At 36.9% G+C, this 26,369-nt stretch overlaps 1 protein-coding gene across 1 annotated transcript in view; it reads left to right on the top strand.

The window, feature by feature from the left end:
- SEMA3A (semaphorin 3A) overlaps positions 1-26,369 on the top strand; it is a 172,452-nt gene that overhangs the window by 27,186 nt on the left and 118,897 nt on the right. Inside the window, exons 2-3 of the mRNA XM_053942375.1 lie at positions 20,685-20,842; positions 23,482-23,544. Coding sequence (XP_053798350.1) covers positions 20,685-20,842; positions 23,482-23,544 — 221 coding nt within the window. The remainder of the gene's footprint in view (positions 1-20,684; positions 20,843-23,481; positions 23,545-26,369) is intronic.

Below are 26,369 nucleotides of genomic sequence, written 5' to 3'. Positions count from 1 at the left end.
AGTATCTTCAAGTTGGAAATTCCAGAGCCTCTCTAGCCCTCTGTGCCAGTGGTTAACTGTCTTCACATTGAAGAAGCTTGAGCTGGTTTTTAACCAAAATTTGTTGTGCTGACTCTTGTTACTGGGCACTTTAGTGTCAACCTTTTCTGCAGCCTCCCATTCAGTAGTTCAAGCCAGCAATAAGATGTTGCCATAGCAGACAACCAGTGTGTGTATTTAGGGATCAGTACTGCAATATACTGTAGCAGAAAATAATTGTAAAGATTACAGGAGATCAGCTAGTACAGAAAGTGCCAGCCCAGTTTCTGACTCGGAAAGAATAATTATGCATGTTCTGTACTGATATGCTGACTCCTGGATGACATACAAACTAAATTCCTTGACTTGAAAGCAGACAGCATTTAAATCTAACATAATTCTATATTATTATTATTTTTAATAAAAATGTAACTGGATTCCTGTAAAACGTAGGTATTTTAACATTTTCCTAGTTCTCCTTTGTTTTGATAGACACAGTGTGTATTTTGATTCCATGTCTTTTTTCCTAGTATTGTGCTACTAGAGTTGTTTGGCACATGACTGTTCCAAATGACTGGCTACCTGTATTCCATCTCTGGATCACATATACTGTATATATGAGATCTGATTATTCTGGCACTGCTGGGACTGCATCTGGCTTCTGGGTAACATCACCTCTTCCTGAACATAAATTGCATGGAGTGAAGCCAACAGTCCCTCAGTTCCTTCATGCTGTCATTGCTCATTTTGACTTCTCTTTGTGCAGTGTAACTTTTGATACCAATACCTTCTTACCAGGATGGACAGTGGGGTTATTGTAGCTTGTGTGTCTGGTGTAGAATAACTTAATTCTTACAGTTTTCTCTTTTACTACACTGCTTAGTTAGGTAAAATGAAAATAAATCTTATTAATAGTAGAGACAGGTTTGTTTCTCATTCTGGCTCAGAATTCTGGAGATGCTGAAGGAAGACAGCTGGTGTAGATATACAGTCCAGTAAGTCAAGGAATTGAGGAAGAACATCTGTAGGAGATACAAGAATATTTGATTTCAACAAGGCAGACATAGAAGTGTCATCTACTCTTAGCCCAATGACTTAAGAAAAATTTGAGAACATTACTATATATTATGCCCTTTGGAACAGTATGTAGGAGTAATTCAGAGGAATCTGAACAGGCAAACTGACTGCTCTGTTCTCCACATGAATACTTTTTAATTACTGGAATAGGCAAAAAGGCATAGCAAAATCTAGCTTCTGTGGCACATGTCTTTAAATGTGGTAAAGAGGAGCTCAGGTGTGCCTTATTAGAGCTCTAAAAATATTACATACTCAAAGCATTCCAAGATTTCTTGGCTTTATGAGACCACAGTTGGCACATATCACATGGAGTCAGGCTTTATTTCCTCCTGCCTTCATTTGATATCCTTTGTTCAGGAACCCAGCTAGGAGTGTTCGTCTCTCCTGGAACCACAGTACAATTTTTTTTTTTTTGGTAAGAGAGCTTTTACTCTCTAGCAGTTTGCTTTTTCATGCCATGTATTCATAAAGATTTCCTTTTTAGTAGGTAAAATGATCACTTGAAGAGCTATGGAGATTCCTAGTTTGTGCTATGATCCTAATGATGATGTTACCCCATGCTCTATTCTATTTCCCAACTAAAAATCAGAGGTTTTGATTTTTATTGGGTCATCTACTTCACATTTTTTGCCACAATCATGGAACTTACTTTCCCAAAGGAAAATTAAACAGCAGAATTCTATTTCTTTTTAAAAATAGTTTAAAAGAATAAGACATCTTGAGATATATCTTCTTCAGATTGTTGATACAAATCAAGTTGATGCAATACTGATGAAATACAGGTTGATTACGTCTATTCTAGACAAGGCTGGAGCTGTGAGAGCTCAGATTTTGAGAAGCCGCTGTCTGAGAAATTTTCATGGGAACTATATGGGAATCAGTCCTTTCCACCTAGTATAGTGCCTTATCAGATCCTGCAAGCTTTTAAAAATACCATTAGGAGCCAGATTTCCATTGTGAGGATTTGCTCATCACTAGAACTACCATCCATGGAAAATGACAGTAGAACATTTATTAACCTTGAATAAATCTGTTCCTTCAAAACATATCTCTAACTGTTGCTATGAGCCCTGCTTCCACTGCTGCAGAATCTATCTGGAGTCTGAACTGTCAAAGGAATTTAAGACTGGTTGAGCCTGCTCTTCCCTGTATACCTCTGTGTGTGGGAGTCAGGAGAGGGTGAGATCATTCAGTGCTCAGCAGAGCCCCAACAAAGACTCCTGACTTATGGGGTCTGAACTGACATTTGTGGGTTTAACACACACCCCAGAGTGAAACTGCCAGAAACAGTCTCTTCTCAGCTGTTCTTTGCTAACTGATTCTTCTTTTGGTATCTCTAAGGTAACTGGAATCTTTGTGCTTCTTATCTTCTAGCACATCAAATATATCAGGTAATAGTTAAGTCAGAGCAATAAGAGATGAGATGCTGTGTCAGCATGTGGGCTGCAAATGGAACAAAAGAGTTTTCTTAAATTCAGTATGTTCTGAAAATACAAAGTGGCAATGTTCAGCCATGCAGTAACAGGCCATAAAAGGAAAAGGACTTAAACTCTTTACGCTGCAGTTCTTTTGTCTTCTGTATCAACATTCCCTTGTTTTTTTAATAGCCACAACAAATTACACTCTGAACTCTGTAAGTACCTTCACTATTTCTTCCAGGCTATTCTTCTGCAAAATAGACTGTGAAACCATGTTTGTTAAGTCTCATTGTGTTTATGACTGTGGTGCACATGCTGTCCAGCAGCTGGAGTGAGATTTGGGGAATGCTGAAGTCAAAAGGACACAAATCTTTCCAGTGTGTTGCGATTGTTACTTAATCACCATTAAGGTGATGTTTACCTGTGTCCCATTTATTTGCTATTTACCACTTTGTCTCATGAAATTTTTTCATGTGGATCTTTAATGTGGTCATGTAATAAGCATATAGCACTAATACATAAAGGACTATTTTGTAGAAAATATCAATCCAGAGGAACTATTACCTGTTCATGTTTGCATGTTTTATAAATGCTTTTACTTAAAGAGAGATTGTGTTGTGAATATGAGGGGACAACAAATGAAGATGTGATAAGTAGACTAAAATCTACATAGCTATATTGCCATCTATTATGCTATTTGAGAATCTGGCCAAATTTGGATCTGAATTCCTATATTTGACATATCTAACATGCATAAACTGTAATACATTTTGCATTTCAGTCCTCTTTTAGGAAAAGCTAATTTGCTCAGTAAAACAGAAGCTGTAGTATTTATGCTCCACTGTATCCCCCAGCTGCTTTACAAGGACCAAAGTGTGCCATATTTCCTGTTGCCCATTTGTTTGCTTTCTGCTCTTACTTACTGTAAGGGAATTCTTACCCTCAGGAATACCTCAGGAAAAATCAGCTTTAAGATGGATTAATAAGTTTTGGAGGATTTTTTTGTTTGTTTTAATAACAAGAGGAACTTGCGAATAATGTCCTGGGGGTTTTTTGTGTGTGTTTTTTTTTTTTTTTTTTTTTTTTTAAATCCTAATTTATCACCATGAAATCAATATATTAATATGCATAGGGAAAAAATATGATTGAAAGGTTCTAATTCAACCTCCTGCTTAAAGCAAGATTAAATTCAGAATTAGATTGGGGGTTTTGCATCTAATTGTGTCAAGTTTTGACGATATCCAAGAGTGAAGACTGTAAACTCTTTGGTTATTGTTGCAGTTAAGAGTTTTTTCTGTATATCCCATTCAGCATTTCCCTGACTCAACTTGTGCATGTTACCTCTTGTTCTTTGACTGTGCCCAACAGGTAATCAAAGGCAACACTTAGATCACCCCTTAGCCATCTCTTTTTCTCCACAGACATTACTCACTCAGGCTCACCAAGTTCCAATCTTGTGGTGCTGTGTCAGCCTGAAATGGCGCTTGGTTTTTGTGGTTCAGCACAGTTCAGGTCAGCACAACTTTAGGATTTTTTGCTTCATGTCATGGAGATAACCCACAATTAGGATAGTACAAGAAAGGTTTAAAACATTTATTTCAATCTTGAAACTCTTCTGCACTGCCCAAATAAGTGACTGACAATGAGACTTGGGTCCTGTTGTTTATTAGATTGTGGTTAGATCTCTGCATGAAGGGGAATGCACAGTGTAATTAGTATTATTAACTGGGAAAATACAAATGTTTACTAAACTGGCATCTAATACACCTGGGCTATAAATTATGCTTTCTTTCTCTCGCACAAAATTCTCATCTTCATATTTACACTTAATGGGTACTCCAATGAATCAGACTCTGGAGTGGAAGGATTGGACACAATTAAAGTATTAATTTTAGATAGTAATTGCCAGCACAGTTAAATGTTGGTTTATTTAAATATAGCCACCAAATTATGATGGGCTCTAATGTATGGGAGTGAATTGTACTCTTGTTATGTTCAGTGAATACTTAGCTATATCCTTTATGTAAACATCCTACTCACAGTAATCCAGTAAGGACATAAGGTAGAGTCTGTTTATTTTAAGAGGTAAACCACTCAGGATTATACAGGAATTAGGATGTGCATGCATATATGGAGGTTTCCGATGTGAGGAAACTACAGGTTGTCCATTTCATTCTGCTTTTACTCCATGGTAAAATGTGGAGTGTATTCCCCTACTTATTGAACAGTCTATATTCCTGACTTGCAGAAACATTTTAGTGTGTAAAATATAAATTGGGATTTAAATTCTGAATTCAGAAGAAAGGTGTGTTAAGTTTTAAGGCTAGAAGTCATATGTTTCCTCATAATAAATGCCTAATTGTTTGAACACTAATTAACTGCCTGGTATTTCCTGTGATAAATTGATGGTTTTAGTTTCTCAAAATGTGTAACACTCTGGATTGAAAGTTTGCATGGTGAGTGTCTTGCTTCTTTCTATTTGGAAATTTTTGGCCAACACATTCACTTGGGATGGAATCTGTGACTTAGAGCCTGGACTACTAATAAGTCTGAATTCCAGAGAGGAAACCTTTCTCTCCTCACACAACTGGAGAATTCAGCAGCCCATTTCATATGCAGAAGTATCTTGCAACCATTAATTACACTTTTTTTTCCCTGTTATTTCTGTGGCATTTTTGAATCTCTTGAGCAGTATGAGGCTGGATAAAGCAGCAAGGTGAGGTCTGTGTGTAACACCCCTACTTCATTTATTGCAGATTCTAGTCTGATGAGTGAGACAGGGGACAAAACAGATTCCTACTATTCTCAAATATCGGGGGTTGATGAGTCAGATCAAATGCCTATTAGTTCAGGGTAATTTTGTTTTCTCTCTTCTTGTGCCTACATAAGTTAGGAATCAGAACAGCTTCTTTTCAATTGAATCATGTAGAAACATGACATGGATTTTTGCCTTGGTATAGGTGAAAAGCAGTTTAATAATTCCCCATTCCAGACCAGCATTTGAAGGGTGTGTAGTCATTAGGAGAAATAATGAAAAGCTCAAAAAGAAAGATAAATTTGATGTTTCATCCATTCTGCACATTGAACAAAGTAAAGATAACATACAAAAAACATGCATTTGAATCTGTCATGATAATAAATGAATATCTGCAGTTAAAATACTGTATTCCAGCTTAATGCTGAGGTCTCTTTTGCAGAATAAAATGGTAGTTGATTAATTTATATTCTTAAATATAGGCAGACTTGATCTCTTTATGGAGATCCTCAGGGGCACCTCGCAACTTCCACTGACCTACATTAACACTTATATTCAGCAAACTGCTTTGTGACATAGCTAAAGCTTGGGCCCAGATCAGGTATCCAGGTTAGGTGTAGTGCACACCGTTTGTTATTTTAGCATTATTTTGAAATGGAGTTCTCAGATAGCATGGCAGACAGCGGGACATGCAAGGAACGTATTTGAACCAACACCAAATCCTGCTTCCTAAAGCCCACTTCAGCTCAGGTGAGTTGGACTAAGTCAAAATAGAAAATTCACGCTGCTTATATTTTCCTTACAGAGATCATTGAAAAGCATGTCAGCTTGAACGTTTAATCACAAAATGAGGAATGGACTTGGAGCTCTGTGCATAAGAGTGTTACCTAGTGACATCCATTGGGACCCTGTGTTTTAGCTTAAAGTACATACTTTAAAAAAAAAGTTTCTGAGGTTATAAGGGTAAATGCTTTGGAGGAGGTTCCTGAAAACATAGGTCCTGTAGGAATCATACCCTTAATCCATTGGCTTGATGCAGTTTTCAGCACAATCAGTAAAATCCCACTGCCTTTGCTTGGCTTTGGATTAGACCTCAAGGGTCACAAACTGGTTGAACTAAGCAGTGGAGCAGATGCGAGCTTCCTCAACTTGCAGACCTTTCTACCAGATTCCTGTTCAGACTTGTTAGCATCTGAATCTCAGGAGAGCTTTCTGGAATATACATCTGCAGAAACCAGCAAACGTGTAAATTATTCTCTTAAATCTCAAAGTTTTACTTCTAAAAAGGACAAAAGTAACTTTCCTTTTAAGGAACTCAGTACTACGTTCACTTACACCTCCAAGCTTAAAGACCTCCTCTTTTGTGGGGTGTTTATGCACTCTTTATGCAGCTGTCATACAACAGTTTAATTAAGCAATACTGCACTGAAACTGCAGTCAGCCACTATGGCCAGGGTATGTTTCCTCTGCCCACCGTGGAGAGTTGGCTGTTCTAATTTCATTTGTTCAAATTAATGTGTTAACTCCCTCTGAGGAGGTAAGTAGCATGTCACAGCTGGAGGCAGGACCTTTGCACATGAATCCTTTTAGTTCATAGCAGGATTCAGGCATGCAAATGTTGACATTTTGAAATTGTTTCCCCAGAAGGTCAAATTAGTATAACTGGCTACAAAAAGAAAACACATCTACCCTGATGCCGTTCATAATTAGACTGGCTAGAAATAAACCCAAGTGTTTGCCATTATACTCAAAGCCGTGTCAACTGCTACTGGAATTACATTTGTTTATGGAAAAAAATAAAACAAAAGACTTGATTTTGAATATTTCTATGACTTTACAGGAAACAAATGGTTGAAATAAGTTTTGAAAACTTTGTAAAAAGTAGTGTATTTGTTGTACACTGATGCACTGTTTTCAAGACTGTGAGATATCTATTCCTGAAGGTTTTCAAATATATATGAGTCAGTAGAAAACTTCTTCATCATCAGGACACGGAGTCATTTTCCCAGCTATCTTAGAAGTATGAATGTGGTCTGCAACAGAATGTCACGATGCTGCTTTGCAATGTCTTTCTTGGGTATTACTTAGTCTTCATACATTATAAACATGTAGGAACTATATTATGACATTAGTTTATTCCAAATTTAATCAAAATCTTGCTAGACAATAAGAAGTTTTAGAGACGTGTTTAGTACATTTCAGTTAAAGTTTTTAACTTACATCCACATCTGCTGTAAATTAATTTGGGTGTACTAAAAGCAATAAAGCAATAGTTATATCAGTTTCTAGTCTGCTAAAATGTGGCTTTAGAATTTATTTGGAACCACCCAGTGCCTACTAATTTGGAAACACTGAATCAGTGTCCTGTTCAATTTTAGGTGAATTGTAACTTCAATTTTTTTAATTCTCCCTCCCACCCCAAAATCTCAGGAGTGTACCATTAACCACAATGTGTTAGTGTATGAGCATCAAGGAAAAATGTGAGTTCTCCTTTAACTTTCAGCAGGGATTTTGTGTGAATGTTCCTCATCTGTCAACAGTGACTCATGGTATCTTGGATCAATGTGGGCATTTGGAAGCCTGTGTGGCAGTTGACATACACATACACTGGAATATTGCACCCAAAGGAGCATTCTTTTGGAGGGAAATTAGTAGAGTAGCCAGTGGAGCTGCCGAGAATGAATAATATCATTGGGTCTGGAAGGGGAACTGGAAAGTGCCCTGCCTTTTCCCCCACAACATTCCAAGTTTTAATGCGCCCTTTACATGAACCAAACTTAAACTGAGGCTACACAACGTGTGTAAGAAATTCATTAAATTCACATTGTGCTGGCGTGGCAATATGGTGCCAGTGGACAATGTTTCCTAAATCCAGGTGAAAAATGGCCCTGCTTCAAAACGTACAAACATACATAAAATGCAGAGTGTGGAAAAATAAACTAGGTTAAAATTTACAGTACATTTTGCAAAAATTGTTAGATATTGGTAATTCTCATTTTACATAGTAAAGATAAGAAGGCAAACTCTGCTTTCCATTTCACTGTGCCTGGACCATTTCACTGATACCTTCAGTCTACAGATCAGTCTCTAAAGGCTTCTGTTCTGACAGGGACACAAAGTAAATGATATGAATGTGAGCTCTGAGTTCTGTCTTCGTAAGAAAAGTGCAGTTTTTGTGGCTTGAGGAAAAATAATATAATGATTCTCATTTATATTCCAGTGGAGCTTAGGAAATAAAAATTTCCATTATTTTTCTTTCCTGATCCTAACACTAAGGATAACGATGCTATTGTGTTGATGCAAGAAGAGCTACCATTTATTTAGAATGATGAGACACCTAGGATCAGTGGTGTAGACTAGATCACCTTTCTGCTAGTTCAAAGAGAGTAGAAAAGAATAAAACCTCTGGAAAAAGATGGATATTTAGCACAGCAGGCAGCCACACCAGCAGCCACACCTCCCCTCCAAGTTAATTTCATTGAACATACTATTGCTTGGTTTTTGTTACTTTTGGAACAGTATTTTAATTTTTTCTAATTTGTGTGCTTGTCACCTCCCTCTTACTGAGATTTGCTGCAGGAGGTGGGAGGAGATGGGGCTGGACATGCTGCAGTTGGGCCCTGTCAGCTGAGAGCAGCCACCAGGAACCTGCTACGAGCCAGTTCAGGTGGGACTGGCGGAGTGGTCTTGGAGTCAAAACATCATAAAGTTACTTTCAGTTGTCTTTGGATCCCCTTCTGGGGCTGCTCTAAATAGAGGCTGATGTACCAGGTGATTTGTTGTTCAAACAAATCCAACTGTATTTACATTGACTTGTCTTTGAGCAAGTGAACCTGTGCTCTGAGGTCAAGCACCGTGAAATTGTATCCAAACCTCATCGTGCATTAAGCGCAGCCAGACAGGAGGTGCTACCTGAGTGCTGCTGATAATCCACTCACTTTTTCTCTTCCATCTCTACTGGAAATTGTTGATGGGTCTTTCTGAAATTCACTTAAAAGATCTAATATGGACAAGTTATTTCAAAACAAAAGGCATTTAAAAGGAATTAGGGGTTGAAATGCTGTTACAGAAACTGAATTCAATCATTATGAAATTATGCTCTTTGCAGATACTTCCACTCACCCGGGAAGGAGCCCAAAGGGTTGAGGAGGGGAGGTGGAGTGGGGAAGAGGAAGGATGAGGGAGGTTCCATGGCCAGCTGAGAAAGGAGTTGCAGCATTCATTTTGCTGAATTAGATTTCAAGTTTTGCATCTTCACTTTCCTTGTCAAAACTCAGGTCATGGCTGCATTTTTATCCACACACGATTAGGAGGGAAATATGTTGTCTCCAGCCACAGCCAAAGCAAACACACAGTATGGTGTTTCCAAAACCAGGGTTCTCCACAGTAGAAGATAACAGGGTTAGGTCAATCAGAGAGTGACAGTTCCCCAGAATACTCTCGGAGTTTTCTGCAAGTTGAATTCCTGAACTTGGTGAGCTAGAGGCTGAGTCTCTAAATTTAATAGCCTCTTAAAGTTTTCTTTTTCTTGATTTTGCCACTTTACACCTTGAAACTATAACCAATTTTACCATTTACAACAGCCCATGTCAAGAATTTCTGCAGCTTAACTTTGTGCTGTGTGCAGTGGATTAAGACAAATTTTGGGTGATTTTAAAACTATTTAAAGCTCTTCACACTGTAGCTTCTTGGTCTTGTCAGAATTACTGTTGCAAGTTTGCTTCTGTTTAGTGAAATTGTAGGTAGAAATGCATTCCTCCCTGCCCCTTTAAAGTATGCCCAGAACCCAAAAAAATGAATGTAGAAATTGTAAGGTTTACTTTCCATTTTGAATGTAGCAGTTAATTATAAATTTCTTGTTTCTTATTTGAGTGTGTAACAATTATAAAAATAGTGAAAGTAGATCTAATTTGGTTTGTGTAACTTGAAAGACATTTAAAATTTTGATTGATAGAGCAGTATCAGGCATGAGAAAATTCACTTTGATTTGAGATATGGGGGTTTGCTGCTGAATGATTAATTATGTTTATGACATTTGGCTAGAAGGGAAAAACTGGAAATTCCTTTTTGATGCACAGAAGATTGTAGGTGCAAGTCGGAACATTTGATAAATAATGTTTACTAATTTGTTCTAATGAACAATAAATATATTACACACATTGCAGAACCACCACAATCAGAATGTTTTATCCATGGTGTAAATCCATTGATTTTCATTAGGATAAATTAAGAGCAAAATTGGGCATCATCACTTTATTTTGGCATGGAAGTCTATGCGAGGAGTGTCAGGGGTTAGAAATCCCTGCTGTATTTTGCTGCAATTAAAGTGCACAGTGGAGCTGTGTGTATCTGTATGTGAGCTACACAGACTGCTTAACTGCAGTCATTGATTTCAGCCCCTTGCTGAAACTCATCCAAAACCTCACTTACAGATTAGAAGAAACAAGAGCTATCAGAAGAGAGAAGGATGTAAATCCAAGCATGAGTTTTACTCATCCATTCTATTAATGTTAAAAGACAATTCCTTAAAGTGCTGAATATGTGATAAAAGTCAAGGGTAGATCCATTCTGGAAAAAACAAAATTTTAACAGGAGTGTTGATAGCTATGTCTGAAATTAAGAATATGAGGTCAGTGATATGTATCCATATATGAAAACCTGGACACAGTCCATCTAAGCCAGCTGCTATATAAATTACAATTATTATAATGATTTACCTGCTAGCAGGACTCACCCAAGGTCCTTTTTGCGTCTTACTAATCAGAGGACTTTGAAAAGTTGTTATACAGATAGAGACAAGAGTTTCACACATGATTTTCGAGCATAAAAAGACCTTTTTTGAAGCAGGTCAGTTGCATCTTCCATCATAAGTCTGCTGAAAACACAAGTGTTACTTATTCTATTTTGTAGTTTTGCATATGCAACTAGATTTCCAGGGAATCTTCCTAACCCTATTGTGCATATTAAATAATTCACCTTAGTAAATAATTTGTGCAGGGTTTATATTGTCAATTCAGTAATAAAAATAAAATGCATCAGAGAAGGACTTTATAGAAACATTGGATGGTTTGTGTTTAAAGAGACCTTGTAGATCATCTACTTCCAAGAGTATGGGACACCTTGCCATGAGCAGGAACACCTTGCACTAGACCAGATTGCTCAAAGCCCCATCCAACGTGGCCTTGACCAGTTTCAGGGATGGAAAGTTTCAGTTTCATCCACATCTTCTCTGAGCAACCTGGGCCTGTGTCTTACCACCTTCATAGCAAAGAATTTCTTGCTCCTATCAAATCTAAACCTGCCTGATTAGTTTAGATCTCATTTAATTTCAGATTGAATCTACCTCTGCTGGATTTCCTCCATCCCAGTGTTTGAAGCTGGAGAGACACTCTCCCTTTCAGCCTCTTAAGCCAGTGAAAACACTGACACTCTCACTTACTGATGGCTCACCCTCTGCAGGTCACCCTCATTCTTATTTTGACATCTAAATCCTTTACAGACCTACCCCATTAGTCTTTCCAAGAGTCAATGGTAGTTTGCTTGTCAAACAGCAAAGTCACACTTGAAAATAAAACTACCAATCTTTTAAAAAATTTCCTCTGATATCCCTCTGAAACTTAACAGCTCATATTTGCTAGTTCTTCTAAATGAGCTGACTTATTTTTGAAGTACATTGATTTGGTATCTGAAAGCAGGATTTCTTTAAGAGTTAAAAAATAATACTTTTGCCCTGGGAAAGAAATACACTTGCATGAGGAAGGGTTTTATCATAAATATAACTCCAGTACACATGTGAACATTGTTGTTACTTTTGATTCCTAATTGTCCATGGTGTGTAAAACACAAAATCAGTCAGCGTAAATTGCACTGACTGGGTTTGTGACTTTCAGGTTCAGTTGTTAGGAGATTCCCTTTTCAGAATGGAATTTTCTAAAACAGCATTGTATTTAAGTAATTTTTTAATGTAATAGGCCCCAAATATCCTGACAGGTTCTGGCATTATTCAGTCAGTTTTATGTCTGAGTTTTTGCTCAGAAATAATGATTCTTTGGAAGATGAACTGACTTTAATAATGATAAATAAATGAACCTAAAATTTCTCAAATTGTACTTGTACAAAAGTCATCGTGTAGACATTTTGTCCTTCCATACTGTATACCTGACTTGTCATGATTATGACAGAATAAAATCATGTCTTTTGAGCTAACTTCGAAGTAGCTTGCCTGAGAAAACACCCTAAAAATTCAACATATAGCTTCATTGAGTAACAATTAGATGAAGAGCAAAATCAATTAATCTTTCCTGGCTTCTTAGCCAGTGTTGTTGGATACTGTGGGTAAATAAGTGAGTTTCAGGGTAACTCAGGTGCACTTATACTTCAGCATGGTCAATGTCTTGAGCAAGTAGCTGTGCCTGTAGAGAGCAGCAGCTCTTTTCCTGCCTTGCTTTTGTTCTGGCAGAAAAAGTTAATGAATTCTTTCTTTATTTGGGAACAGTCAGTAAATAGCAACTGTGCTCTGTACTGCACTTGGACCCAACATGTAGCTCAAGCATACAGAGGATGGGGTGTGACAGTCTTCCCCCCTCATTTCTGCTTGGAACAACTGTCTCTGTTAGTCCCTGCAAAGGTGATTGTGCCTCTGTGCTGTGATATTTAATGAGACAAGGCCAGTGCTGTTTATAGATAAGGTAATCACTCCTTGAAGTTACAGCTACCCACAGTTTTACTTAATTGATAACCAGTACCGGTTCTGCTCGCTGGAGACTAACTTCATAGAAGTATCATAGAGAGAGTTGAAAATTGATTAACTTCTAACTAGATCTGATAACTGAGTTATTTAATGAATAGGATTTAGTTGGCTGTTTACCTGTGCTAGCTCAGATAGTGCAATTTCAGGTCACACAGTGCTACATTGGGCTAACCAAACTCAGAGGGCTGAGTTAATACGCCTGCAGTGTTTTTAATATTTGAGTTGGAATGTTTATAAACTTTGCACTAGATCATTATTTTACCATATTATTGCCACATTTTAAAGAACCTTGATAGTTCTAGATCTCCTTAAGATCTGGGTGCTCATTAGTATGATGCATCACTTTCATTATTTCTCCTGAGCAGTTCTTATAGCAGCACAAATGGGAGGTAACAAAGATGTTACCTACTCAAATCTCAAGACAGGTGAATTTTCCCTTAGACAGACAATGTCTTAGTAAAACCAGACTATGGTCTCCTTTTGCCATCATATATTCTGGCCTGATGCATCACACACACACAAAAAATGCTATAGGTAGTATAGGTAATGTGAGTCTGTGATTGTGTAACAATGTTGGGCTTAAATACTTGAGAAGTTCATGCTTAAATGTATGCCATAACCTTTCTCACAAAGCCAAATTCATAAAATGGGATGTTATAGTAATTTTACAAATGTATGAGATCAAGCATTACAAGTCTTTGTTTAGCTCATAGGTTAATATTCCTCATGTTTTATAAGAAAATAGCTGAGCCATAGGGATAATCTGGATTCACTTTCAGAGACCAAAAGGACAAATAATACAAATAATAAAGGGAAAACAGGTTGGTTTTAAAAATGTAAATGTTTTATGTCTTTGAAATATCATGTGACCCCTTCAATTACACAAACCAAAAACACTTTAAGGGCTGTCATGTAGCTAAATAGTGCTGACATTAATGAGCTAAAATCTTCTCTCACTTTTACAGTATAAAAAACATATGCATCAGTATTTTGAAGCCAAAGGATTCCATGCTTATACTGGTGCAACTGAAACAAAACATGGGTGTAACATTCCTTTATCCAGGTATCTGGTTTTAATCAAACTATACTCCTGGCCCTCAAATTTTCTTTGCTGCAGTGAAAGGTAGGCAGGAGTGTTTCATTTAAACTGCTTGGTTTACATCACAATTGCACTAAAAACTGTATATCTTGTCCTAGCTACCCCTAATTGATAAACTGTAATAATTCCCTGAACTGTGTTTCTGAACTACATGTTCTCTCAGAAGCAAAAGTTTTGCTCAAAAACAAATATGGCACTGTTTTTTTCTCCTTTTAGTAGAGTTCAGTGAAACCAGGTGATTGGCAACTGTTATGATAAGGTAGATGAAGAGGATGAAAGCTAGGACTGATTGAACAGCTGTGAGGGGCTCTGTTCCAATTGTATTTTGATTACTGATAAGATAACCCTCCCTTTTCTCCCAGTGATTTATCTCATTCAAATTACAATAACACTGAATTGCCATCAACAACAAACCCTGCGTAGTTTCAAGTTTCTGTAACGCAAGTGTAGCAAAAACCCAAAGGTGCTGATTACAAGTTTTCATGTTACGTTTCTAAAAATGGATAAATCACTTTCTGCACTCTGTGATCTCATACACTTCATAAGCCTGTTTTTTGTTTCATTTGAGATAAAACTGATCACATTCTGGTATTTCCAAGCAGCATAAGTTGTTGGGGTTTTTTTTTGGTTTTGGTTTGGGTTTTTTTTTTGGGGGTTTTTTTTTTTTTAGAGGGGAGGGTTATGATAATGGTTATGGGTTATGTCTCATTAGTCTTCTGCCCCTAATATGGAATCAAAGACTTACTGGCAAAAATAGTGTGGAAATGTTGGAACAGTTTTGAATATAACTGAAAGACATATAATCTGACCAGTTAAATTAAAAGATGTCACAAAGCAAATGTTTCTGCAATTAATTTTCCCCCTCCTCAGGTGAAATGCTAAAAGGAAAAAAAAGGGCAAATTAATTTTCCTTGTTTTGTTTTACAGAAGTTTGAATTGTATCACAAACTGTTGGCAAGTTATTTTTAACTAGGGTGGGTGACTGAACCATTCTCCTCACTAAGGTCCCAGTGACGTGTCAATGAAAGAAAAGAAGACGAGAAACAATTGCGGTATTAAGTAGTTAAATCCTAGATGAGGGGGAAAGGAGTTGTTATCCTCCAGGCTATTGTCCATTTTACTAAGCATTAGACCTGGCATGGGGTCAAGCTCACCTGATTTCAGACTAGGGTCTTCCATTATATATGGAAATACTCCACTGAAGTGTCTCACTGTATGACAGTCATTGTCTCGTCCAGGTGGGGACTGGACTCCCAACAAGTACGGTGCCTTTTCCATGCTTATATTGATGGTTTTGCCACATAGCTCTGCTGGCTCATGCCTTGCAGGAAGCTCTCTTGATTTCCTGCCAGTCCCTGCCTTTTCCATAACTATTTGACTGGGGCACAAGTCACCATCTGCACTCACAGCAATGAAATGGGGAAGCTACAGGAGAGGTTGGAAGTTAAAATACCCACTCCTTTTCTTACATGTATCTAAGAATTCAGCAAATAATTACTCAAAGAGTAATGACTAATTTACACCTGGGATTATTTACAAAGATACACATACTGATACACAGAACAGGCACAATATGCATCTGTGTAAGCAAGAAATGCATGTGCAAACATGTGGCCACCTGATCCTCTGTAGCCAAAGTAGAAGCCTGGCGAGAGAAGAAGGAAATGTTCTAGCATGACGTTGTGGGAGGCACTGCTCACAGTTCAGCAAAATCCCTGTTTGATGGCATAATGGCATTGACTCATCTTTTACCTACTACTGGGAGATCTCCAGCGAGATCTTATCGCTGCTGGCAGAGGAATGCAGGTCGAGAGTTTTGTGCAACCAGCAACCCACTCATTGGCTTCAGGAGCGTGTTGTGACGAGCAGCACTCCCTGTATGATCCAGTCACTCTGCAGAGTCACCAGGAATAGGACAGGACCAGATTTGAATCCTGTTGAGGAAACTAGGTAACCTTCCCTTTGGATTTTAGGGAATTTGATGTGCCCTTTTGACCCTTATCAACAAAAACAGTCTTGGATGGTGTGTGTCATTGTGAACTCTATAACAGGGACATAGGCCAAATCCCACAAATTTTCTACGTTGTTACACAGACAAACTCCCTCTTGCTAAAAAGATTACAGGTAGTTTGCCTGCTAGTAGGTAAGTGAAAAGTAAGATGGTTTTCTTTTGTTATGTTCTCCTCCTGACAAACTTCACTGAGGGAACACAGACATAAAACAAGGTTTACAGTGGAATACCAACCATGGATAAAGCAAACTTCAGGATCTGCATGACTGTATTCATCTTAGCTATAGCTGTGGTTTTCTTCTTTAATGAAGAAGTGTGATAAAAATAAACCAAATCTACATTCCTTGCGCATGCATATCTCCATGGATTTCACAGCAGGAATTTGGCCCTCTGTGTGTATATATACTATTAAGTTACAATTCCATTAGCAAATTAAATAACCACATATTAAAACGAAGGCGAGAGTTAGGGACTGGTTTTCTTCTGTAAATTTGCCAACTCTCTCTGGCAAAGTGAATGTTCTGACACAAGTCAGACTGGATCAACAGACACATCAGTTAATAGAAGAAAGACCATGCAGAGTCTACAGAAAAACACATTGGGAAAGGTCAAATACTTCAGGCTTCGACACTGGCAGAGAAAGGAGACTAAGATGGAGCAAGTAAGTCAGGAATGTGAATTAAAGCTAGTTGAAGTGGTTTTTAGGGGCATCTAGCCCACAAACCCCAAGAAATTCAACCTCCATCTGGTTTCAGTGATCATCACATTCATTATAATATGATTATTTTTTAAGATATGGTGCATTTGAAACTTAGTTTTGGTCACCTGCAACACTTAATAAATGTGGGAATGAAGCAGCAATAACAAAAGCAATGACATCTCTTTTACCCGCAAAATACCACCACCCACTTTAAATCTACCTCATACAGCATTTCACAGACAATGCTAGTTGTAGTGTGCAGTGGTTCGTTGTATGGGGCTCATTCATTCCTGTCCAAAGCTACAGGTGTGACTACAGCTGAGGATGCGTCAAAAGGAAATGAGAAAATTATCTCAGGGCAATTACTGAAGAAATTCTCTGGGAAATTACTGAAGAAATGGCGGAGCAATGTTAATCTGTGCAATAAAAATAACTGCACAGATCATAGAGGAAGTAAAAAAAGGAAAAAATGACTTTATGAATGGGCAGCCTTTACCTGTCTGCATAGAACATATCTAGGCCAACATTTAATAATAAGAAAAAAACCCAGAAAATATTTAGGCTATGCTAGTAGCTGGTATTAATTTCATTGATTCATTGAATGCATTCATCATTTCCCCTTGTCATTACAATGCAATCTTTGTTGTAAATCTTGGTTTATGTTATCACTGATCATCCACTAACCTTGCCAGCATGAGTGATGGACTCTTAGTAGAATTGATGGATGCCAGTGCCCTTCTGGGATTGAGCCCTGTCTTTTCTCTTTCTCTCAGTAATAGACACTCATTGGATACTGAAGACACTGGATCGTAAACATTTTAAAATTAATGACTTTGAGAAGGTGGAATACTTAATTTGTGTTGATTGTGCAAATGCCATTGCTTTGCTCTTCAACACCCTGTTCCAGGGTGGCCTGTAAAGCCACATTCATCACTGAATGAATAAATATCAGTCAGAATCAACAGCAGAGGAACTGCAACAATTATTTAGGATTTCTCCTCCTACTTGTGATGTAGCTCAAATCTACCTAAATAAGTAGTGATTGAGAATCATCAACACACAAATGACATTTTTCTTCTCAGCCTATATTTTCAACCTTATCCCTGACAAGGAGAAACCTGATGTCACATGCTTTAAAATGTACTGCTTGGAGCATGTCTAGACCTAATCTTTTGGGCAACAGATCCTGGAAATCCAGTTGTCATCTGCAAAAGTCAGTAATGTGACAATATGACACATACTGAATTAAAACCTAGAAGAAATGTCCCATTCTTAGAGAAGGAAATGGAATTTCGCTTTTAGTTTGACTTTAAATTACATGTTCATAAAAAACCCGACAGTGTTTGGGTTGCATGCTCTGAAAGTCACAGAAAATTACAAGAAAAAAAACCCTACTATATATTTCCCTGCACAGTCACACCTGGTCCTTTTAAGTTTTACTGTGGAGACTTATGAACAGTGAAGATGATGATGTAATTTACTCTTGGCCATAATAAACCTTAGACTCCCATGCTATGATCTCACATTTTTCATGAATATTAGAAAGAAAAGAAAACATCAATCACCATCTGTAGATGTGAATATTTAGAACTCCGCATTAGCAAAATCATATCAGGCTTCTTTTAAGCCAAGTAGCTGTGTGCCTAACTGATCTCGTTTTAATTTTTATCAGTTTTACCTTTGTGTAACATCGACTTAGGCAGACACTTGTCTTTACGCTGCAGTCACAAAGGGCAGAATCATATGTATACGAGTTCAAACCAACAAAGATGAAAAAAATTACAAAGGTTTTTGACAGCTGTATTATAAGAAAAATGATCAGATACACATGACAGCAGAGCATTTCTAGCCAAGAGAGAGTTTTAAGACAAGTTAAGCAATCAATCATCTACATCACTCACTATTCAGCGAGTCGACATTCAACATCTGAATCAGTCATTACAGAGTAAAGAGAATTAGTAAAGTCTCTTACAAAATGCAAATAAGTGAACTGGAGGACAATAGAGTCAAATTCTAGAACTTGGCAGGAAGCCATAAGAATTATTTTGACAAGACTGCTTGAGGTAATTCGATTGTTACATTTAAAAGAAAAATACTTTTTAAAAAGTGAGCTTCAGTCTTGAGCAGTACAATTTGTGATATAAATGTATAGTTATATTTAGTGACAAAAAGTGTAGAATAAGGAACAAAATATGGTGTCTGCTCTGTCTGCTTTGCTGCACTGCTACATGAATTAACTATTTTTGGTGGTAGTGAGAGCTTTTCCAAATAAATACAAAACATACTAAAGCTAAAAGCTATCTTAAATGGTATGCAACTAACAGTGTTTGTCTTCCTTGAGTATGTTGCCTACTAATGTTTTTGCAGAGTTTCAACCTGCTTCAAAATCCACCTGGTGTAAGTGAACATCAAAAATAGGTTTAACATCTGCAGAGCTACAAAGCTGCAGGTGTGAAATTCTGTAAAATCGTAAGTATCACTATTACCTCGGTCCAGAAAATCTCCACCTAACATCTTCCTTGTTAATACAAAAGAATGAGTTAAAAAGAAGGAAAATGAGTTGAAAATTAGGCAGAAACTTTTAACAGCAGTTTCTCCCTGATTTCTATCGGTATATGGGATGCTATCTTATACTCAATTCTCAATTGGAATAATGGTGGAAAATGGGAGTGATCTTACTGAAAACCAAAAAGTCCTAGAAGGTAGCTGCACTGTTAGGTGAATCCTCGACATGCAGGCATTTGGCATGTGGTCTGAGAGGAGTTACATACATCTTTGGCTTGCACATGTGGCAGAATTGATGCAGACATTACATACCTGAAGCTCAGGCCATGCTCTCTGGCCATCAGCCCTTGGGATGTGATGTATTCACTCCCTTTCTCATCTGTCTTCATGGCTCCATCAATGGAGCTGCTCCTGCTCCTAAAGCTGGATGTTTGCCTTCTTAATTCACAAGCTCGGGGCTTAAACCATGTAGGATTTGTCATCACCAGGAAACTTTCTTATTGATGACTTACTAATGAAGAGGTGCCTTAAAATGATAGAGATGGTTTGGTTTTGGTCCTGATATGAATATAGGTAGGCAGAAAGAAAGTGCATTCTCATGAATATTTATACCATTATGGTCTATATTAACTTATGGTAAAAATATTTTTCAGAAAAATGCATATGACTTTGTTAATATTTGAATAGCTAAGATTATTCTGTGGATCCTTGTACTTAAAAAAAATCTTGTCCATGCAAATGCAAATCTCTGTGAGGAATATCAGAACTAGTAAATTGCTCTTGAGTTTAAAGAGAAGGAAGCTTACTTTCTCTAGTTAAAGTCTTGTTCCAAGCAAGGGAGCAACATGCTGCCTGTGTGAGAAAGCTCAGAAGATAATACATTTAATAGGTGCTACATGTTATTTTATCTCATCAGCTAGTCATTCTTATCCCTTTTCTCATAACTTAGAGATCTTTGTGAAATGTTTTTTTCTGCTGGAAATAGATTTTGTGTTTAGATGTGGTTATCAGTCAGTTATCCCCAGGTTTATCCTTGCAAATCTCATTGATTGAACAAAATTGAACTTTGTCCAACAGTTGATGAGCTACATGGATAGAACTTTACCACCTAAGAGCTCAAACAGGTTTTAAATTGATTTCACTGTTGTTTTGACCTCTTTGTAGAGCTGAATCTCACAAGATTTATGAATGTTTGTTCATACCAAACATTCAGGAGCCCAGGTAAATAATGCTTTCACTTGTTTCTACATCATAAGCACAAATTCCTAAAATGATATCTGTATAAGTCAAAATAAAAGTCTCTATATCATTTAACCATATTAACAACAGAAGTATTACCTTTATCTTACAGAAATGTTGGAATCCAACAATGTAATCAATTTCAATGGACTAGCTAATAGCTCCAGTTACCACACTTTCCTTTTGGACGAAGAACGCGGTCGGCTGTATGTTGGAGCAAAGGATCACATATTTTCTTTCAACCTGGTTAACATCAAGGAATATCAAAAGGTGCGTTCATTCATGTTCTGTACAATGTAAATATGTACTTCGAATGTTAAAGACTCGTTATTGCTCAGACTATGTTGTGCACTGTTGGAATTAAATAGTAAGTGTTTGGATGTCAGGAGTACTGTTACGACAAAAATATTTGCTGACTCTATGAAAAGAAATTTATAATGAGCCTGTGACCTTTGACTATATAATCTACAATATTTTCTTTTCAGACTACAAAAAAGAAGTAAATGATAAGTGAATAATCCAGCTATTTCCCAAACAAGACATACTTTAATGGCAACTGCTAAAAAAGCCAAGCATCTGTTGTGATGGTTTAAAGAGAAAGGCCTTACTGCTCTGTATTTGTCTGCAGATAAAAGAAGCTATTTAGGAGTCCAAGTGTTGATTTTTCTTCTTTAACTCAGCACTTGTAGGCACTCTGCTCTGCTGCTTTTGAACCAAAACAGTTCCAGTATTAATAAAGGAGGAACAAGTCCATTAAATATTGCTGTTCTTGATGGAGAGTGTAATTTTCCAGTAAAAGTTGGTCACTAATTAAAAGCTGACAAGCAGTTTAGTGTCATTCTTTTATTGGAGTCCAAATAAATAATTAAGTTTTCCTTTATTTTAGTAAGACAAAATGCCAAAAAGGTAAATAATGGGATGGAGGTTTGATTTGTTATATTAAGTATTTTAATGGCACATTTTAAAATCCAGAGAGTACCCTTTTATGAGAGATATATTGCTTCAATACCCAGGGATTATTTTTTTTTCTTAGTGTTCCTGACCTTTTGGCCGTTTGACTATTAGCTTCCTAAGATGATAGCAATAAATACCTTGTGTTTTCTGTTCAGAGGGAAGACAGGCTATTCATTTGTATTCTCTAAGGATAAGAGGATAAAAGGAAAACTGAGTATTTTCTTTTCTATTCTCTTTAGAGCAGCTATAAAGGAAACTAGCTATTTATTTGAATTCTCTGAGGGATCAATAGCTTAATGTGCAAAACATCTGGAATAATTAAAGGAAAGAAGGTGTTTCCATTGCAGAAAACAGCTCTGTAGAATGGGAGTGATTGTATTTTACATACTTACATATTCAGATACTTTTAGAACACTATTTGACTTTATATACAAATATTAATAGATTAAATAAACAACTGTCAGTTACATGGAAATGTACGTTAGCAACAGACTTAGAGAATTTAGACTACATTTAAGAATAGGCAAAGGTCTTTAAGAGTTTGGGGATCTGTTTATTATAGATAGGAGAGTCGTGTAAGACACTTCAATCAAAATTACAATGCAGCCAGTGCTGCATTTCAGCTCAAACTTCACCAGTTGTTGCTTCTGCCATCTAAGAAAACTCCTCAGGTTTCTGTCTAAATGCTGATGGCAGCATCAAAACTCAAAAAGCCAAATTTTTTGATGTACTAAACCCAGTTTGACTTAGCTGTCTTTTAAACCAAATTAGAGGAAAAGGTTTTACTGTGAAATTAAGGAGAAAGAACATTTGTCTTGAAATATACTGGTTTGAAAAATACTCAGATTTTTGCCCAAAAGTTGAACTAAACTTGAACCGGTCCTTTTGGGATATCTGAGAAGTTTGGTTAATGTTTTTCAACCTAGTAAATTTAAATTTTCACATCTCTGCACATTTTAAGCTGAGAATAGCAACAGGAAGTTGTGGGAATCCTCTGAGACAGAGAATGTGCTCATAAAATTTTCAGTCTTATTTTATAGACTTACAGTGTTCAATCGCTGTTTGGATTTCATTAAGAAAATTTTGAATTTAAAAAATGTTGCAAACTGTATGTTCAAATATCTTCTACAACATCTCCTTTGGCCCCTTCAGTCATCTGCAGTCCATCTTTTTTTTTTTTTTTTAATATTTTGCCTTTTGCTTTCTATTAACAAACTATATTGAACACCAAGACTGTAATCCAGACTTAAGGCCATTCATATTGCATTATCTGGGCTCCCAAATGAATAGCCTGGCATTTTATGGGAAGATCATGTTTTATTCTATATGTAATTCCTAAAAGCTTTTCAAAGAAACATGAATAATTGACTGTGAGGGTCTCTGGATTTTCCCTGTATGAGGTGAGATCCATTTTCTCCTAAGCAAACACTACAGAAAACCTAGATTTAGGATTAGTGTTAGGATGGCTCTATAGAAACAGCATAAACATTTCTATTTTGATGGTGCAATACTTGTCAAATACCATGATTCCTTTTTCATTATTTAATTAACCGAACTGGCAAAAGAGTGAACTGTTAGATGCACTGAAGAAGCAAATACCTCATTTCTGATGCAGGGACTCTAATGTGAGATTGTATTTCCATTTTGTGAGATTTAAAAGATTAAAAGAACGCTCAGTCAATGGAGAGCCAACCCTCTTATCATTAGGACTGGAGATTCACAGCTGAAATTCACAATGCAGACATCAAGATTGATTTTACAATGACACCTATTATTCCTGTTTCTTTTCCCAGTATTTCATTTCTCTGTTGTCAAATTTTAAGAAAGAAAAGGAAATATGGAAAAGAATGGGGTGAAGATAAACTGGATAAAGGGACTCTGTAAGCATTTGGCTTGCAATTTGTGAATGCTGAAGCATGAAATAACACAATGTGATTTTTGTTTTGTGTCTTTAGATTGTTTGGCCTGTATCACATTCCCGAAGGGATGAGTGCAAGTGGGCTGGAAAAGATATTGTGGTAAGTACAAATCTTTTTAGCTTTTTTTTTTTTCTTTTATAAAACATTGTAAATATTTTATTATATCCTACTGTGTTAATTCTTAAAGTATTTTTCCTACTCTGTAAGGTCACACGTCTGATCATAACTTCACTCTTGAGTTTTCTCAATCCTCTTATATAGAAGGGTTATTATATTACCAAGGGTTTCAATTTATAAATGGAAATCATGCAGATGAAATAGAATTTATATACCAAAGAGAAAAAAAAATCAGTAAGAAAGAAAAAATATCAGAATGAGAAATAATAGCCCTTGCATACTCATCTCCTGATGAAAAGGTACTTAATGTTTTGACCCATTTTTGCCCTGCTCCAGGTCCCAGTTCTCAAGGGAGTTCCAAGAAGTGCTTTCTCTCTGTAGCATCTCTCTGGAGCCAGTGGGTTCTCCAGAGCCCTTTCCTGCATGGAGTTCATAGCAATATTGAGGTCAAGGTGGTGTAAACATTTTACATCAGTTTTGGTGCCTCAGGAAAGATGCTGCTACACCAGGCATCATTTTCTGAACATTTTCCCTCATTCCTGTGTGCATCATATTCCCTATATTTATGAGGTAAGAGAGACATAGCCAGTAGCCCCCAAATAGCAATCATTCCACACTGACAGTAACTGTCTTCTTTATAAGAACAGTGTGGGAAATAGGGCTGAAGAAGGGGGAAAAACAGATAAAAAATACATGTATGCAAGAAGCCAAACAAATACTTGCATAGCAAAGCCAAATGGGAAATCATTGTGGTTGCCAAGGTATAAGTGAGAGTGGAACTTGGCCCCGTGTGTATATGCTATTGGCCTGATTTTCAGAGATGATTCTGTAAAATATTCATAATGCCAACCATATGCCTCTAGAGAGCTCCATTTGAATAATTTCCTAGGTCATAATAAAAATAGTCTCATCAGTCTTTACCTAGGCCATAGAGGACAGTTGTCTTCAAAAAATGCCATCTGGGAACAGTAGAGGTAGATTGGGTAAAAAGTAAGAAATATGGGCTAAGCTGAAATGCCAGATACCCAGGCTATCTCATTACACAGAAATAATGCATTTAAAGTAATCCATGCTCATGTCCACAAATAATTTTCAGAGTACTTTGCAAGGTGAAGCCTAGAATATTGAATATTCAAGGTTAAAAAAAGGGGCTAGTATTAAATATATGAGCAAATTGATTAACCTTCCTGCTTTATCTCATATGAAGTATTATGATATTACATTAAGTAGATTTTTTTCATGACTGGAGCAAAAACCTAGAAAACGAATAAGAGATTCAGTACCTAGCATGAAAGTATATTCTTATTTTTTTAAATAATTACTTTTAGAAATTCACCATAGTAAGAAAGAATATGCTTTATACATTTCACTAAGCTAATTCTAATTCAGCTTAGTTGTTTAAAATTGTAGAGACACATTCTGGAGTAAGCTGAGGAGTCCCCATCTGACTGTAGTGAGCTTGAGAGGACTGCTTATACTGTAACTTTTATTCACCTTGATTCTTTTGCTTCCTGTGATACTAGGACAGCTACACCTGCTGATCATGAGCAGGTGAAGCCCACACCACTGTGCAGTGCAGTGTGTGTGTGACCCTGGCAATAGATCCTGTAATGTTAGATACTGTAAGGTTGTTTGGGGTTGTTTTGATTTTTTGGGTTTTTTTTGGGGGGGTTTTGTAGTGTTGTTTTGGGTTGTTTTTTTTTTTTTCCTTGGGAGTAATTTTATGATTCTTTACAGGAGTAGGTGAGAAATTAAATAAGCATGTAGGTGACTATAAAGAGGTAATACATATCTTGATGTGATCAGAACATTGTCTTTAAATATTTAGAGCTACCATGCCAAAAGACAGTGCATTACAAGCAACATATTTAATGCAACTTAACTTTAATTACACATAATTAAAAAAAATCTTATTTTTCCTCTTATTTATTTCTTAAAGCCATTGTCAGTACCTTGGGAGTGTGAAATATAAAGGCCATAAAAATAACTCAACAAACTCTCATTAAAGGGAACAGGAGAAAAAGGGGACAAAGTGACATATAAAACAGCTTGATTATAATACTGCTTTCAGCATGTACCACTTCTAAGATATTATATACTCCTCACTTCTGATGGTTCAAAATTTTCTACATGACAGTCTATAATTCTGCATTGAGGTCTTTTTTTAAAAAAATCCTCCTTTTAATTATTGATCTCCAGGGTAAGTCGGTGCTGAAAATGCAACCCCCACTAATGGGCCAGGTGCGCTGCAGCAGCTGCAGCACAAGCACAACCCCAGCCCTGCCCCACTGCTAACCTCAGCTATGACCTCTGAGATTTCCTCTCATAATTATAAGAGGTAATTCAGCGTTGTTTTCACTCCTTCAGAGGGATTCCTTATCCTGATGCTGTCAGTCATGCCCGTCTCAGCACAGCAGGTTCGTGGCTCAAGATGGTCCACACGGGATTTGAGGAGAGCAGCCAATGGGGCCTATTCCTGCTCTTCTGCTGCCCCTTTGTTACTTAAGCAGTCATTTTAATTTGTGTTTTTAAAGGACTTAGTATATGTTCATTACTTAAGCTTTACTCACTGTTTAGGTAGATAAAACTTTTAAAGTGTGCTTTGGATTTTTTTCCATATGAGTAAGCTGAGAAGAAGTGCTGAAAGACTCCCCCCCAGCTATGCAATAATTACTTAAAGCAGAACTTCTCTGAAAAAGGTTAACTGCTAAAATACAGATTTTTTTCCAATAAAATCGTAATCACTGACCCATGTGAGTACTTTGTATTACAATATATTTCCATTTCCTCAGTATAGAGTATCACAA

This window comes from Vidua chalybeata, chromosome 5, assembly GCF_026979565.1.
Source record: "Vidua chalybeata isolate OUT-0048 chromosome 5, bVidCha1 merged haplotype, whole genome shotgun sequence".
In the NCBI taxonomy this organism is placed as follows: domain Eukaryota; kingdom Metazoa; phylum Chordata; class Aves; order Passeriformes; family Viduidae; genus Vidua; species Vidua chalybeata.
The sequence above is the reverse complement of the archived record's forward strand: the minus strand, read 5'-3'. Positions and strand labels throughout refer to the sequence as shown.